Source organism: Liolophura sinensis, chromosome 13 (assembly GCF_032854445.1).
Source record: "Liolophura sinensis isolate JHLJ2023 chromosome 13, CUHK_Ljap_v2, whole genome shotgun sequence".
Taxonomy (NCBI): Eukaryota; Metazoa; Mollusca; class Polyplacophora; order Chitonida; family Chitonidae; genus Liolophura; species Liolophura sinensis.
In genome coordinates, this window is record NC_088307.1 from 9,177,725 (window position 1) to 9,194,137 (window position 16,413).

Here is a 16,413-nt window from a genome sequence, read left to right on the forward strand (position 1 = left end):
ATCGTTTTACCATAAACAGGTGCTTTTAACCGATTATATGAAGCATTTCATACCATAATCAGGCACCTGTAACCGTTTTACACAGCATTTCACAGTACTTAGGAGCGGTTGGAGGATTAGGTTGCTGTGCATCATGCCCACAGCTGGATCCCTATGGCAGCCATGCAAACAAAACACCATCAACCCTTTTTGAAAGTTTGATAACTTCACCTGTATTTGTATATACTGCACTTACAACCACATTTTCTTTACAATTTACATATATACATAATTAATCGGTACTAAACATTTATATTCTGAACACGCCAGACAAAAGATACTCCCTCTAGGAATCCCCAATATCCACATACACTTGCAGATAAAAATTTCATTTATCCATTAACCTTTATCCATTAACCTTTATTGATAAGAGCTCCTGTGAGTACAGCCTGGAGCAAAATGACAAAGACAAATGGCCTTGCAGACAGACAAACCTTTCAAATATTCAAACTGTCTAGAGGTAATTCTTGCTATTTTTTTTTTTCACAAATGGTAATCAGGGGTTCTAATCTCCACCTTAGGCATGGGTGAGCCTATATGCTTCAATTTATATTTTGACTGAAATGCTCGGGCAAAAAAAGGGCTTCATCCTTTTGAACAACTGGCCACTGGTGAACAATACAAACCTTCCATACTTAATTACAGATTATCTCATGTGATTGGATTGGAGAAACATTTGATGACAGACAAGAGAAACTATGACAACGTATTTATTAATTTGTTTGTTTTGAGCTTTTGTGTGTGTGTTGTTTCGTTTTGCACCACTACTGCCTTTGTAGGACAAACTGCATCACTCTGCTGTGCCTCATCTCTGCGCATATGATCACGTTCGCACCTGGAACCTGCCAGCCTTCGTCACGTACTTCACCCCTTTGAACGGTTTGTATTTCTGGAATAACAGAAACCAACACTTTATCATGCGAATGAAAACCTGATAACCTGTGCTGTGCATTTTTCACAAAAAAATTTCCTGGAAACATAGCGCTGACAAACAATGACCTACACAATGGACAGTCAGTTTTTATTTCAAAGAGCAAGAGACACAAGCCATGTGTGAAGTGAATGAAAGCTTCATGACAGTTTGACCTTCAACTCTTTCAAAAATTTCCTGAGGACCTTGATCTGGAAATCAAATGACTTCAACCACAGCAGCCAGTGTTTATTTGTGAAACTATTGTGAAACTAACAGAAGTTACTGAACGTTTGATGACTTTTTGACCTTCAACTATATGAACAAAACTTTACCAGAACTAAAAACTGGAAAATCGTAACTTACACCATGACTGTGTTTATTTCTGAATCATGATACAAACACTGTTTGAATGAACTAAAATGCTGGGTGACCTTTTGACCTTCAACTTCAGCAAAAGTTTCCTGGAATCTTGAGCTGGAAAATGACCATAATGGTCAGTGTTTATTTCTGAGACACCGACAAGAGACACTAAAACTGTGTGAAGTCACTAAATGCTTGATGACCTTTTGACCTTCAACTTTAGCAAAAGTGACTGAAGGCTTGATAACGTTTTGACCTTCAACTATAAGCAGAACAAATGACTGGAACTTTCAAAAACCCAAAAATAATGGCTTACACCATGACATGTTTTAGTTTCTGAGCTCACAGAAACACAACAAAAAACCTTTTGGTACTTCCACAAATTTTCATTTCATCAATTTTCTTGTACCCTGTTATTATTATCATTTTATTTTGGGGGGGGGGGGAATGCTGCTTTTGATATTATAATATGACAGGACAATGTAACTATTGATAACGGTTAAAAACATTAACTTCTGCAGTTGCACCCATTGTGAAATGTTCAATTTTCCAAAATGACTGAAATGACTGATAATAGACTCAATTTTAACATGGACCCAGACCCAGACTTGTGAATCTCACACTAAATTCAACATCACAAAATGAGAACAACAACAACACAAATTCACATATACTTACACACAACAAATCACAATATTCACACTCCATTCCAAGAAGCTTTACCACCAAATTTTCAATGGGGAGAATAAACAATTGGCAAAACAACAATCACAGACCAATGACTTGTTATGAATCTGTAGGAAATGGAAATCTACATTTTTTGTCCTGCTTCTGTCTTTAGTAAATGCTCTCTTCTTTTCTCAACCACATAGTGAACCACGTATGACTTCTGACCCAATGTGACAACACCCATATAAACCTTAAAATTGAATTTAACCATATCCTGCATATGTGGAATGGGGAAAAAAGTATAAATCAATCAGTTTTCAATCGGCCCACTTTCAACAATAACAAAAAAAAAATTTTTTTTATTTTTTCGTCATTTTTTTCATGAATAACATCTCTTTTAAATGCGTTATTTTAATGAAAGCAAACATCAGTTACAAGAAAAAGAATTTCTGGAGTATTGTGAAAATGGCCCCATGATTTCAAAAAACGAAAAAAAAGTCCTGAAGTTTTTAACCAGATGTTCCAAGAGCAATACAACAACATCAATAATTTTGCCATTGTTTTTGGCTGGGTTTCATACTTCAGGGCATTTTTTTGCTCTTTGTTTCATGAAATCCGAATTTTGTGAATCCCTGGCTCCAATTGGTTAGTTAATACTCACCCCTTGTTGCTTGTTTTTTTTCTGGACGGAAACACAGCCATAAGTATTTTTTTTATCTACCACATTGTTTGCATTTCCTCAAAGTCAATCTGAACTCAAAACATCCTAGACTTCAAGCACAATAACTAAGGACCACTATGTGATCATAATTTAATACTATGCAACAATGTTGTACAATTATGACAACTGTGCAATGTTCTTGTGTAAAATAAATACTAACAACAATTATCTGTTGGGTAATTGTGACATCTATTTATTTATTTATTTGATTGGTGTTTTACGCCGTGCTCAAGAATATTTCACTTCTTGGCCAGTATTATGGTGGGAGGAAACTGGCCAGAGCCCGAGGAAAACCCACGACCATCCGCAGGTTGCCGCAAGACCTTCCCACTTACAGACGAAGGGGAATGATGACATCTATGCAACACTGTTTAGTCACTGTGATAATTACGCAATAATTTGTTACACCTGTTAAATACACAAGTACTATGCTGAACAAAGACACTCACAGCTTTACACGGTTTTAAACTTTAAGCCAGGGACACACTATAATCTAGGCTATTTGCTTTTAGGCATGAGCTTTCCAGTCAGCAATATTTGCAGCATAAATCGCAGATACATTACGTAGATTTTTCTGTCAGTCATGTGAGAACGTTGTCATGTGAACTCCTAAATCATGTGAACTCCTAAATCAAAATGGCACAACCCAACAGAATTTTGTGCTGTCTGATAAGCCTACTTAGTTGTCTTGATCACCAACATTCCCTAGAGCAGGCACATTACGCACACTTTGATTTGAAGCAGACAAGACTGCTGGAGGATGTATACATTAAACGGATTTTTGCAAAGTTGCAAAATAAAGTATGTGCGAGTGAAAAAAATTTGCCTATGTGTTCCCGGGTTTACAGAAAAGTGCACCAGTTTCCATGTACTATGCTACAGAGTACAGTGAGACCCTTCAGCCTCACAGTAATTTTATGGCTATCACATAGTACTATGCACAGAGAGAACCGTCAGCCTCACAGTATTTTTATGGCTATCACACAGTACTGTGCACAGTGAGAACCCTCAGCCTCAGTATTTTAATGGCTTTTAATTTTAATCACACAGTACCAAGTGTCAGCTGTACAGCACAGTACTGTTTTGTACCAGCAAGAACTTTTCAGCCAGCGACACAGTCATTTATGGTTACCACACAATACCATCTATCATAAAGTACAGTTTACTTGATACATGTAAGTCCATAGTAAATGAACATGAATTCTCACCTCCCCGTACATGTCCAGTCTGTTCACTTTGATGCCTGACACAGCCATCTGGCTGATAGTGAAATGAATCTGGCAAGAACAATAAAAATTCCAGATGTTCTTAACATTTCACTTTTCACAAAGCATGAGTGGAATTAAAAATCAGGACCTGTGTTAGAAAATGTTATCATCTACTCAGAAAAACATGTGTCCAAATATCCAAAGTTATGGACTTTGGAATAACTAAATCTTATATATTTATTTATTTATTTCATTTGTGTTGTTTCAAGACTGCAGTGAAGATATATTTCTTTTACATGGTTGAAGTCAGGCCTATGAGGGAGTGAAACCACAGTGTACTCAATAAACCACTGACTTTTGGCAAGTAATGGACAAACCTGATCACTTGAAACCACCGCCCATTCGTCATCCCTCCTGAACTAGCCAGGTCATGGGTCAATCAGCTTTGGTTACAGCCAACTGACCTAGCTTGGGCCCCAGACAATATATATATATATATACATAGAAAAAGAGAATGTGTTGAATGACTTGACAACTGAAACAATGTTCCAGTTATCTCTTGGTGTTGTGAGATAGGAGTATCCCAGTGAAAAGCTATGAACATGTGTGGTAACAGTGAATTAAAAGTAGGCTAGAGGTGAATCTGCAGAATGTTGCATTGTGAGCTGGAATAGTGGTGACTTACATGTAGAAGTGTGATATTGGCAACCTAGACTGGTGATATTTGTGGGCTAGGAGTGTGCTAGATGTAACCTGGATGTTTGCTTGGGTTGAGCTTGCTTAGAAGTGAGCTAAAGGTGAGCTAATAGTGTGCTAGAGGTGACCTAAATGTGTGCTAGGGGTCAGCTACCTGCACACATCAGGGCAGAAGTGTGCTAAGGGTGACCTAAATGTGTGCTAGGGGTCAGCTACATGCACACATCAGGGCAGAAGTGTGCTAAGGGTGAGCTAAAAGTGTGCTACAGGTGACCTAAATGCACACATCAGAGCAATAGTGTGTTAAGGGTGAGCTAAAAGTGTGCTAGAGGCGACCTAAATGTGTTCTAGGGTCAGCTACATGTACACATTAGAGCAGAAGTGTGCTAAGGGTGAGCTAAAAGTGTGCTAGAGGTTACCTAAATGTGTGCTGGGGGTCAGCTACATGTAACCTTTTTGCATGTTTGCAAGGTGTTTATCCAAGCATATTCTGAAGACATTACACCGTGTACACCGTTAAAATAACACTGTTTGTGAAGCCCTGAAATTGGCCAATCTCACCACAAATTACAAATGTCCATAAATTGCACTGCAAGTTTCTCTGTCGTATGTGAAAAGGTTGAGGAAATAGTTTAAGTGTAGAAGTACGTTAAGGGTGAGCCAAAAGTGTGCTAGAGGTGGGCAAAAGTGTACTAAGGGTGAGATAAGTGATTTCTCAGGGTGAGATTTAGACATCTCACTGAGAAACCAGTACAATTACTAAGTCTGCCCTTACCGAGATGGGAGGGTTAGCCTCTGGGGGTGCTGCTCCAGTCTGTAAGCTGATCTGAAATGGGAAGTCACAGCATAACTGAAGTACTGACTGTTATGGTTTTCATTAACTGTTGACACTATTTCGTTCCAACCACTTCTGAATTAACATGGTCAACTTTATGAGCGAAGGAAACCATAGAGTCTACAGAATACCACTGCACCAAGTCAAGTATCTCGACTTAAAGTCGCATATGAACCAGATTCAAGTTCAAGGCCTGGGAAGAACAAGCAACAAAATTTCATGGAGTACAAATGGCATCAAAATCAAACAGTTATTGTGTTCTTGTTTAGCTTGCTGAGTTACAAGCAGGTAAAGTGAAACACCACACTGAAGATGCCAGACAGGACACCTCTTCCAGCTGTATGGAATAACATTTCAGTCCCGAAACCCTAAACATTTGTCTGGACAGCAATCATTACTGATGGGCAAGCCCCTGAGCTCTCTTCTCTCCCCCAACCCATGTATTTCATAAGAGCTTCCCCTGAAGCAGTTGTTTTCATGTTGTTTCAGTTTGTCTCACTGGAGACAAAAAGCAGCTGTCATAAATGGAACTGATTCTGAACGAATGCAGTTCTTCCCTTCAACTTACCATTCCTCTTAAACTCGGCAGCTTGGTGGGGTCTATTCTCCCCACATCCCAGGTCATGACCTTTCCCACAGGGTCAAATGAGTACTTGCCCTGAGTTGGGGTCAAGGTCACATTCAGCACACATTTGGGAAAGGGAACTTCAATAACAACTTGCTCCAGCTGAAAATATGCCCACAACATCGTCTACTTTAGTTAATAATTATTTATTTGATTAGTACATCTTATACTTGTTGTTATTTCATACATGCTTGAGCCATTTTGAGCCAAGTCGAACAAGGCATAACAAGTCAAAATTTTTCAAAACTCGATAAAACAGCATAAAACTTAAATTAATTTGAAAATAATTTGTCACATGTCTTAGTAAAGACATGTTCCGAGTTTCACTTCAATAACATGAACTGATTTTAAAATAAAAAAAACAAACTTTCTAAGACTATAGTGTAAAGTCATTATTACCCTAGACAAATTTTTTTTTTACTTTTCCATGCTGGGACACATCCTATTTAGTGCTGTAAAAAGCATCTGTTTTATGTATCATTTCAGGGGCTGACAATGACAGTGAACATGACCCCTTAGTCGAAACAAGTCCCAGAATGTCCGTTGAAATTGTTGTGCATTTTATGAGCGGAGTTGATACCGACCGTCTTTCCCATGGTCTGTTTTGGCCCCACCGTGATGTCAAACCTTCCTCCTCCCCCTTCACGGAATGATATGTTGTGACGGATGTACACAGGTATTGCAACTAAACTGAAATCGAAATCAAGGAAAAGCGGAGAATTACATCATTATACAATGTATTTCACCTAAAGTCTGGTCTTTTGATGCTAACGCTTTTCTCAAAGGAGGTTAATCAAACTTCACCAACAAAAAAAATCTTAAGTAACCCTATAAAGTGAACGAATCAATCAGAATCAAGCAAAGTGAGCCTCTGGATAAAAGAGTAAGTTTAAGTGGGATACAGTGCCTCTAGCAAGGATCAAAATTAAAATCTTTCTTCCCAAGCTTATTTCACTTCATACATGTGTGTAAAAACAAGAAAAACAACGCTATGTGCAGTCACAAGCTGAGACGCAACAAATTATTAACAATTACAAGAATATCCTCAACAACAATACTATTTTTTACAGCTAAAAATACCATACAAAAAGTTCCATGTGAAATGAGATCCCAATCGGACGTTGAAAATGCAACTTAGATTGAAATTAATTCCTGTTTCTGAGATCTCATCACCTGCATGTAAAAACTATCTCTTTTCGGGGCATCTGTGGCCAAGGGGGTTAGCACGTCAACACGGTGCAATGACCAAGGAGCCTTCCACCAATGCAGAAGCCATGAGTTCAAGTCCACCTCAGGCTGGCTTACTCTCCGGCCACAAGTGCAAAGGTCAGGCAGCAACCTGTGGACGGCTGTGGATTTCCCCGGCTGTGGCCAGTTTCCTTCCACCATAATGATGGCGTATAAGTGAAATATTCTTGAGTACGGCGTAAAACACCAATCAAATAAATAAATAAATATCTCATGTTCATTCAGAGGCTCTATGCATACAGTATGTCATCAAATTCTTAAGTTTGAGATCATGTGTGGTCAAAGATCAAAGCTTAACCATTAAGATCCTTTGTAGCTTAGGTACTTAAGAGATTGAATTCTTATTTACGAAATTCTGTGTGGTTGAAACTTGAAATAACAATCATATTTCTTATTAAATTATTACATAATTGTGCAAATTTATGTCTAGAGATTGCGATCCTATCATTTTTACCTGCTAATAAAGTAATACTTGACAGAAGAACCCATGTGGTACGAGAATAAATATTTAATATAATTCCATGATCCTGTGTGATATTTCAAACTCACTGTTCTAAATTCCTCTCTGACGAAAAAAAAATCTTACTTCTGATTAAATTATGGTGTAATTTAAATCATTCCTACCTGGTATAACATCACAATATTACTTCTATGAACCCATGTAGTGTGACATCAAATACTTTACTTCTAAAATACTGTGTGACATTTCAAACACGTTCTTTCTTGAAATAAGCATCTTACTTTTGAGATCCTATGTGGTATGATATCAGTCGGAAGTTTCCATCAGGAGGGACAAATGACAACACTCTCTCACTCTGCAACCAAAACAAACATCAAATAGTTATTTATCATACCTTTCCTAAGCAGGAATATCTACTATGTTTTTTAGCCCTGGGGTGAACCAATAAAATTACAGAGGACAGAAAACTGAAAGTAAATATCTGAGGGACCTCTGTGGCTGAGGGGGTTAGCATGCCAGATTGGTGCAATGATTCAGGAGCCTCTCACCAATGCAGTCCTGAAAGTTCAAGTCCAGCACATGCCTCCCTTCCTGCTTTACCTGGGGAGGTCTGCCAGCAACCTGCTGGATGGTCATGGGTTTCTCCTAGGTTCTACCCGTTTTTTCCCCCACCACAATGCTGGCTACTGTTGTGTACGTGGAATATTCTTGAGTACGGCTTAAAACACCAATCAAACAAATAAACAAATAAGTAAATAACTGTACAGACTTACTAGTACTTGTACTTCATTTTAAACATCATCAACTTCCATTAAGGTTCTAAGGTGAATTTTCCCCACCATACTGAACAAGCTGAAGCACACGGACTTCACCAATTTCTTTTTAGCTATCGGAACTAAACATTCTCCAGATGCTATATTTCTACGTTCCACATGGATATTTTATACGTGAGCATGTTGTACTACTACTGTATGTGCACTGAGCCTGTTTAGCATCTAAAACAAATTTTTGACATCACAATGCTTCAGTTTATTTATAACAGAGGTTTGTAAGGTGGTTACCTGCAGCTACTTCTGTAGCAAATCAAAAAGGAAAGGTACCCTAAATGACCTCAAATTTCACCCGTTTTAAAGGCAAATAAATGTCACAAAATGTTATTTTTCTTTTGACCTTCTTTGACCAATGTTCCTCATGTACTTCATTTTAATTCTCTGTCAGGAAGCTGGTTCTTTTTTCAGAGATGGCTTCTGCTCAAAAAGATACTGAAAGCCCAGTTTTATGGCCCCAAAACTTATATACTGTGCAAAAAACATAAGAAATATGGGGCCAACAATGCTTGTCTTACCTCCCATCTCTTGAATCTGACACACGGATGAAAACTGACATCATCTAACAGGCGGGGGTTCATGAAGGACAGTGTCAGGTCTGGCATTCCACTCAGCTTGATCAAACAATCAATCTGAAAAATAACATTTTTATCAACTGATTGTTCAAAGCTGCTTTTTTTTTTTTTTTTGTACTTTTTTTACCCATGAGTTACTTATAGATGTCCGGATCACATACAACAGTAGTGAACAAACTTTAAGAAAGACATGCATATTCTGTTCACACGTACTCAACATCCTAACACGCTTGTAACAAATTCCACTGAAAAAAGTGCTTTAAATGACCAAAAGGTTGAAGATTTAAACTATATTCAACTTCTCCTGTTCCATACTGCCTTGAACTATTGCCTTTATTTGCCATCCACAATAGTTTGTCTCCAAAATCAAGTTACAAATAGCACAAACATGACCACAAGTACATGTTTCCTTTGGCAGTTCAAACTAATCAGAGAGGAAAAAAAGTCTCAAACATTCAGCAGCAACGTGTCAACAATCAAATCAAATCAATTATCCAATCAATACAACTCTGAAAACAAAAACACAATACAAGGCTCAAGGCCTCCATATAACTGGGGCCCGTTATTCTGGGCCAGTGAAGAAAACAAGGACCGGGTGAAACAAAAATCTGAACTTCTTCAACATAAATCAACTTGTTATAAAAATGGCATGAAACAAAATTCTTCTCAAATGCTGAAAATTCTATAAAATTTCCAGTCCTACAAACCAACGTAAATGCTCAGAAAAGTCTGAGCTTGTGGAACTCACATATCCCTGTATTTCCCCAAAGACCGTAGAACCAGATTTATCTATGATGGCGTCTATTTCTTCTATGACGTCAAAGTAAGCTTCGTTGTTGGCGTACTTCACACCTGTTCGTCTCCAGGGGACGTTGGACAGCTGACCAGTGGGGAGACTGCCACTTACACTGAAACAAATTACCAGAGATAAGAAAACATGTTCTCTATTCAAACATGTGATACTATTCAAACATGTTCTCTATTCAAACATGTGATACTATTCAAACATGTTCTCTATTCAAACATGTGATGCTATTCAAACATGTGATACTATTCAAACATGTGATACTATTCAAACATGTTCTCTATTCAAACATGTGATGCTATTCAGCTGAAATTTGCCGTGGAGCCCTATTTAGTTACATGACATTAGACAACCTGCACAGCTGAGGCTACTTACATAGATATTTTGTGATCGATCATATTTTTTTGGGAGAAAGCCATGGAAAAATATTAACTGTTGAATTACTAGCAATGAATAACTGAAAGACTAGCAACGAATGAATGAATGAATGAATGAATGAATGCAAGAATGACAACACAGATATTAGAACAGTAAGGAAAGGAAATTCCCTTTAAGCCTTCCAAAAACAAGAAAATCTGTGAAATTCGAAAACCAAAATAAATATAGATTGTACACAATATTTCTAATGATATATGCAAATATTTAAATAGAACATTCCAAGAAATGGGAAACATCACAAAAGTAAAATAAATCATTTATTGTGATCTTTAAACTTCCTGTAAGATATATTTAATGATGCATATAAACATTTGTGTTGTCTTTTCTTCCAAATATAAATGAAATAGGCTTGTTCTGTTCACAAGGCCCACTTGGGACAGCTCTAGACACATAATGGGGGTGCTGGCAATGAGGCAATTATTAACTCCTTGAAAGGAGTTGCCTACCTTGTAGATTTGCCAGTGACAGTCTCCGCAATGGTCCGCAGCAGATTTGGTGGCTTGATCAATTCTTTAAGGATATTTGACTCAACAGCCAATGGGAAACCATTGTCTAACATCTCATCCAGCAGCTGGGAAGGGAAACGAGGCATAACACAAAATAAACCATAACAGCCAGATTGGGTACAGACATATTTACAGAGTAAACTTACATGCACAGATTCAAGCATATATATATATATATATATATATATATATATATATATACATTTACTACATGTACATCTCTCCCTCATTACAATGCTGTTATTATGGGAAGAGTGGGGGGGGGCAAATCTGTTCATATCATGTTACTTAAAGCGCTGTTTGTCAGCTACGCAAACAAACATGATGTGATACTGGATGTTAAATATAGGCCAAATCAAAACACTGTAGTATCAGGGTTATTACATGATAACAAAACTTCCTTAAAAAGTGAAAAGAGTTTCCAAAATCTGAGGGTTTTCTTCAGCGAAACTTTTGAATGTATGTAGAGATGCACAACTACAACCTGAAACATGACAAAAGTGATACATATATATATATATATATATACACTGTGTGAAACAGCACCTTTCACACTGAAAGAATTCCTGATAATATATAAATCAAGTAAACCCAGTTCAAATCCTACTTCAATTATACTTCACAAATATTCAAAAGGCAAGGAAAAGTTTGTTACCTCGTACACAATGACATAGTTCTCTTTGATGGAGCTTTCTGTGCTCTCGTTAAAGTAATCCTCCATCGTGTCCACGACTCTGTGGAGGAACTCGATCACAAACAGTGGGGGAACTGTGGACACCAGAGACAAACACGAGTACTGTATTTATTTTATTTGAACAACAACTTTTGTTAATGACTAAGCTACTCACTCCATCAATCACAGAAAGGTATTTTAAGGTTTGTTTGGGAAGAAGTATGATATATCACTGAAAAAATGTCAGCGAATGTAAGATTCATTATTAAAGATATATTTTATGACCTTTATTTGCCTCTAAAATGAAATTTTTTGATGTGAAATACAGTATTTTGTTCCCAGAAGTGAGAAAACAAGTCCAATTATGAGGAAAACATATTAATATTAACTTTGCCAATGTATTTGTGATCGAACAGTGGCAGAATATCACCCAGTCACATTATAGGCCTACTGACACTGAGCTCTCCAGTACTCAAGCTGGTCTATTTCTCTTAATACATTGAGCACCAAGTGATGTAGTATTCTAGTTACTGATATTAAAGTCTAAGATATGACTCAACTCAGCATTGAGCCCTGGATGTATCGCTGATCATGCAGATGCTCTAACCACTATGCTATCACTGATTGTGAAAATATTAATAGTGCAGGACTCACCCTCTGTTGTTACTACTGCTAAATAATACAACTGGTTTCTGTAAATGTTGATGAGATAGTGATGTGGTGTGGGTATGACTGGTGGGACATCCTCTGGGGACACAGCCTGCAAAAGACACATATCAACTGAGAGACATGGGTGCAGAGTTTGTTACTGAAGAACTGACCAGGACACATATATGCACGAACTAAGAAAATTGACAGACTCACACAGATGGTGAACACAATCAATGGACCATAAAATCATAACTTGTGGCTATCATAAATTTAAACAGAGGATGAAAGAGTGATATTTCTTTTGCTGAAAGCTGGACGACTCTTGCAAACAAATAAGGAGAACTTACTGTTTCACATAGATAGCATATTTTTATATTATCTAAACTTGTTTCCAACACCAGTTGATGCATAATAATTAAATGTATGGAAAACTACTCATACTCAATTACTGACCTTTCCCTGTGCTTCGAAAAAATAGTCACATATTGATTTGTTGATGACACTTTTCCAGTGCTTTTCCATAAACACATCCCTGAAACAGAAGGACATCCATGTTAGAACTGAGCAGAGAAAACAAAACAAGCAGGCATCCACACGAAGACTGGATCTCCTAAGTAACAATATGATCATGTTTTTGTACAATGAAAAGAGAGTCTTTTTTTTTTGGCCATTATGAGAGAGGGTCTCTTGCCCATAATGTTTTGTACTCAAGTCATGTTGTACACAAGATATTTATGGTGCTCTTGATACCCAATTTTACCCAAACAGGAAATATTTCAGGAAAAAATAACTCCTTGGGGCTACAAGCTTTAGAAATATTACTCCATGCCACGGGTAGTTAAGTTAATAGATTAATACTATTTTTAACAATTTCCGATAATTACCTGCTTTTAATCAATTAAAGTGTTTAATCACTGAATTAAAAAATCTGGTTGGTCCATTTCACAAGGCACTTCGCGGAACAAAGCGAACCTTTACATCTACCCTAAAACAACAGCACACACCAATTTCTGTAGTGGACTGAATCATAGTGAGTCAGGTGTACTAAAATTTCAAAATCATGCGCCAAAAGATATGGAAATCAACACAATAGGACCAAGCCACTCAGCCTGTCTTAAATGACAAATTTAATCAGTTGAGCAAGAAATTACACTCTCAGTCACAATAATTCTTGACTGAGAAGCTCTCAGTCAAGGCTTGCACAGCTGTCTCATCATCCATGTTTTCTGTCCGTGGCCTTGGATATAATCTGGATTTTGGATGCACTTGATGCGTCGTGTGTGCACACTGTGATTTTAAAGACAGAAAAGTCAACACTTGATGAGATTTGCTGCATACAACTGGTCTGAAATGGATTTAAATGCGTATGAGTGATTGAAAGGAGCCTTTTCTCCTCAATCCACACAATAAATCAACATATGCTGCTGTTTTTGAGTGGATTTAATGCTTCGCGGGATGGACCAACCGTGGTTGAAAACAGACCTCAGTGTTTAATTTAGCTGAACTATGCTACGGGGTTCAATTTACTCAAACACATTAATGATTTTAAAAACCAATGAATCATAGCATGGTACGCCAGATGCTCCAAATATCTATCTTTGTGTGGTAAAAATTAAGTAACGAACAAACACATCCCCCGAAAAAGTTCTTTAGTTCTATCCTTATGTTTACTATCTCCCAGCATTGGGAAATTACTGGTAAACTGTTGACTTTCTTTCTTTTTCAGCATGCAAAGGCTGTTGAAATTCTCATCTGTTTATCAAACTTGTCACGAACAGAAACTACTGAACGAATGTCTAGCCGTTGTTGTTGTTGTTCAACTTCTTGTTGAGCCATCTGCATCTGCCACCTGTCACCTGATCGACCAAGAGGAGTTACCATCGAGAAAACGCCAAATTTCCACAAGAATCGTTTGGCACACTGACTTACCCGGAATTATTTATGATAAAGAAACTGTGGATCATGTTTGGAGTGCTCTAATTTCATCAGTTGTGTACAAAAACTTCCCCTTTTTCACTCTTCCCTTCGTCTCGGGGAGCAGCCGCTGCCTTGTCAGATGACGGCAGAAGACTTCGTGTATTAAAGGGCGATAATCATGTTTGACAAGTAACTATTTGATGCCGGTAACACGCAGATTTAACGAGCTGGTGAACATGCAAGTTGTATATAATCATGCAGACAAGTAATTGAAGAAAAGGTTGGGTTATAACTTTGCTAGTCAGCATTTCGATAGCAACTTTGATGACATTGTCGAAAAAACTGTTCACAACTAAACAAAAAGATGCTTATACCGTACGTGAATGCATAGCTTTCCAAATGATGAGACAGTCGTTCCGATCAAATTTATTGCTTCAGTATTTATAGTTTGTATATTCAGGAATATTTCACCTGTGTGACCAAGATCAGGTTTACGGGTGGAGGAAACCGACTGAAACTAAAGAGAAACCCCCGCACATCACAATGAGCATACTTGACAAATGTCCTGACTCAAGGCCTCAGTCGGACTATACGCTATTGAGCTACAGCCAGGAAAACATGTCACGATCTGTATTGCTGGTCAAAGCACACATTAGACAACGTGAATAATGCTTTCCTTGATGCGAATATGCATTCTTGTTTTCCTTCATTACAGAGTCTCTATTGGCCGTAAAGTAACGACTCAGAACTTTATTTGACCAATTTCCATTATTAAAACTGTGAAAACTGGACATGGAATTTTTTTTTTTTTTTTTTTTAGTTTCAATACTTATGCATGTATATTGTTTCTAATGTACAAACTTTCTGCAACAAACATATGAATTGTTTGAGAACAAACATATGTGAAAAAATTAACGGAATTAACAATTCACTAACTGCTTCAGTTGATTGATTGGAACAATTAGGTCTACTGTACTTAATTGTGGAAATTGTTGATGCATAATTACATTGATGATTTTGTTATTTTTACGACGATAAAGTTTGCTGTAAGCGTGGTGGGAACAGGAGTGCCAAGGTCAGGATATAAACTATATACATAGTCCGAGAAGTTTGATAGGTCACATTCATAGGGCAGTCATGAATATCATAATATTTCTCACCCTACCTGTCAGTGTATTCGGACTTTATATGCGTAAACTACAGCCATTTGTCAGGTACCTGACAACCTTCCGTTTTACGAAACTTGCGTAAATTTAACCATACGTCAAACCTACGTAAAGTTCCCTAGGCGTATATGATGGCGATGGATCTCTACAGAATGTGTTTATTTATTTATTTATTTATTTGATTGATATCTTACGCTGTACTCAAAAATATTTCACGTATTCTGCCTTAATACAGCCAGTATTATGGTGGGAGGAAACCCGGCATGACATCAGGTTTCTGGAAGACCTTCCCACGGAATTTTGTAATTTACAGTCAATAATATGAACAACGATGCGAGTTCACCCTCGTATTATTGTGCTTTACATGCAAAACCTGAGCTCACCACCTACTGTATAAGATACCGCCCTGAACATCCCTTCTACTGTTACTGGACGCTAAAGTAAAGTACTTTACTTTATTCGATACCGTGGACATCCGGGCAGTTCACTCGTGAGACGCAACGGCAAGCAGACGACGGCAAATGCCCGGATGTACGCGGTCTCGCATACTGGCGAGCTTAAAAATGGCAAGTTCAAAGTAACCCGACCCTATCTTGAAAATTAGGACACTTTTGCACAAAAAATTGGATTTGAAGGCATATTCCACTGGAAATGAAAACAAACATTTCTTTCCCAGCAAAATCTCAATGATCGAAATATTTGATTAGGGGCCTTTTTGGTCTGTATAGGGTTGCCTGAAACAAACATATTTTTACAGACCATTTAGTTATTTATTTGATTGGTGATTTACGCCCTGCTCAGGAATGTTTCATTTCTACCACAGCGATCAGCATTATGGTGGAAGGAAACCAAGCTCTACCATGACCATCCGCAGGCTGCTCCCAGACCTTCCCACGTATGGAGAGGAAACCAGAATGAGCTGAAATTGAGCCGCAGCAACAGCACTGGTGCTTTATAAAAATTTGTAACACAAAACAACCTGCTACAAGATGTAATAAATATTTATTAGTGCAACAAAGGTTCACAATGCAGATAACCAGAATACATGTAAATATGGTGATGTGTCATCTATGGTAATGGA

General features: G+C 37.7%; 1 protein-coding gene across 1 annotated transcript; it reads right to left on the minus strand.

The window, feature by feature from the left end:
- Window positions 1-452: 452 nt before the first annotated feature.
- Window positions 453-14,308, minus strand: LOC135480494 (AP-3 complex subunit mu-1-like). The gene is made up of 13 exons (XM_064760336.1): window positions 14,179-14,308; window positions 12,703-12,781; window positions 12,253-12,358; window positions 11,581-11,693; window positions 10,866-10,990; window positions 9,925-10,084; window positions 9,120-9,233; window positions 8,056-8,129; window positions 6,651-6,756; window positions 6,010-6,168; window positions 5,382-5,432; window positions 3,911-3,979; window positions 453-928 (listed from the first exon to the last, which is right to left on the minus strand). The coding sequence occupies exons 1-13, from the start codon at window positions 14,211-14,213 to the stop codon at window positions 863-865; spliced, it is 1,257 nt and encodes a 418-aa protein (XP_064616406.1). The 5' UTR covers window positions 14,214-14,308; the 3' UTR covers window positions 453-862.
- Window positions 14,309-16,413: the final 2,105 nt, after the last annotated feature.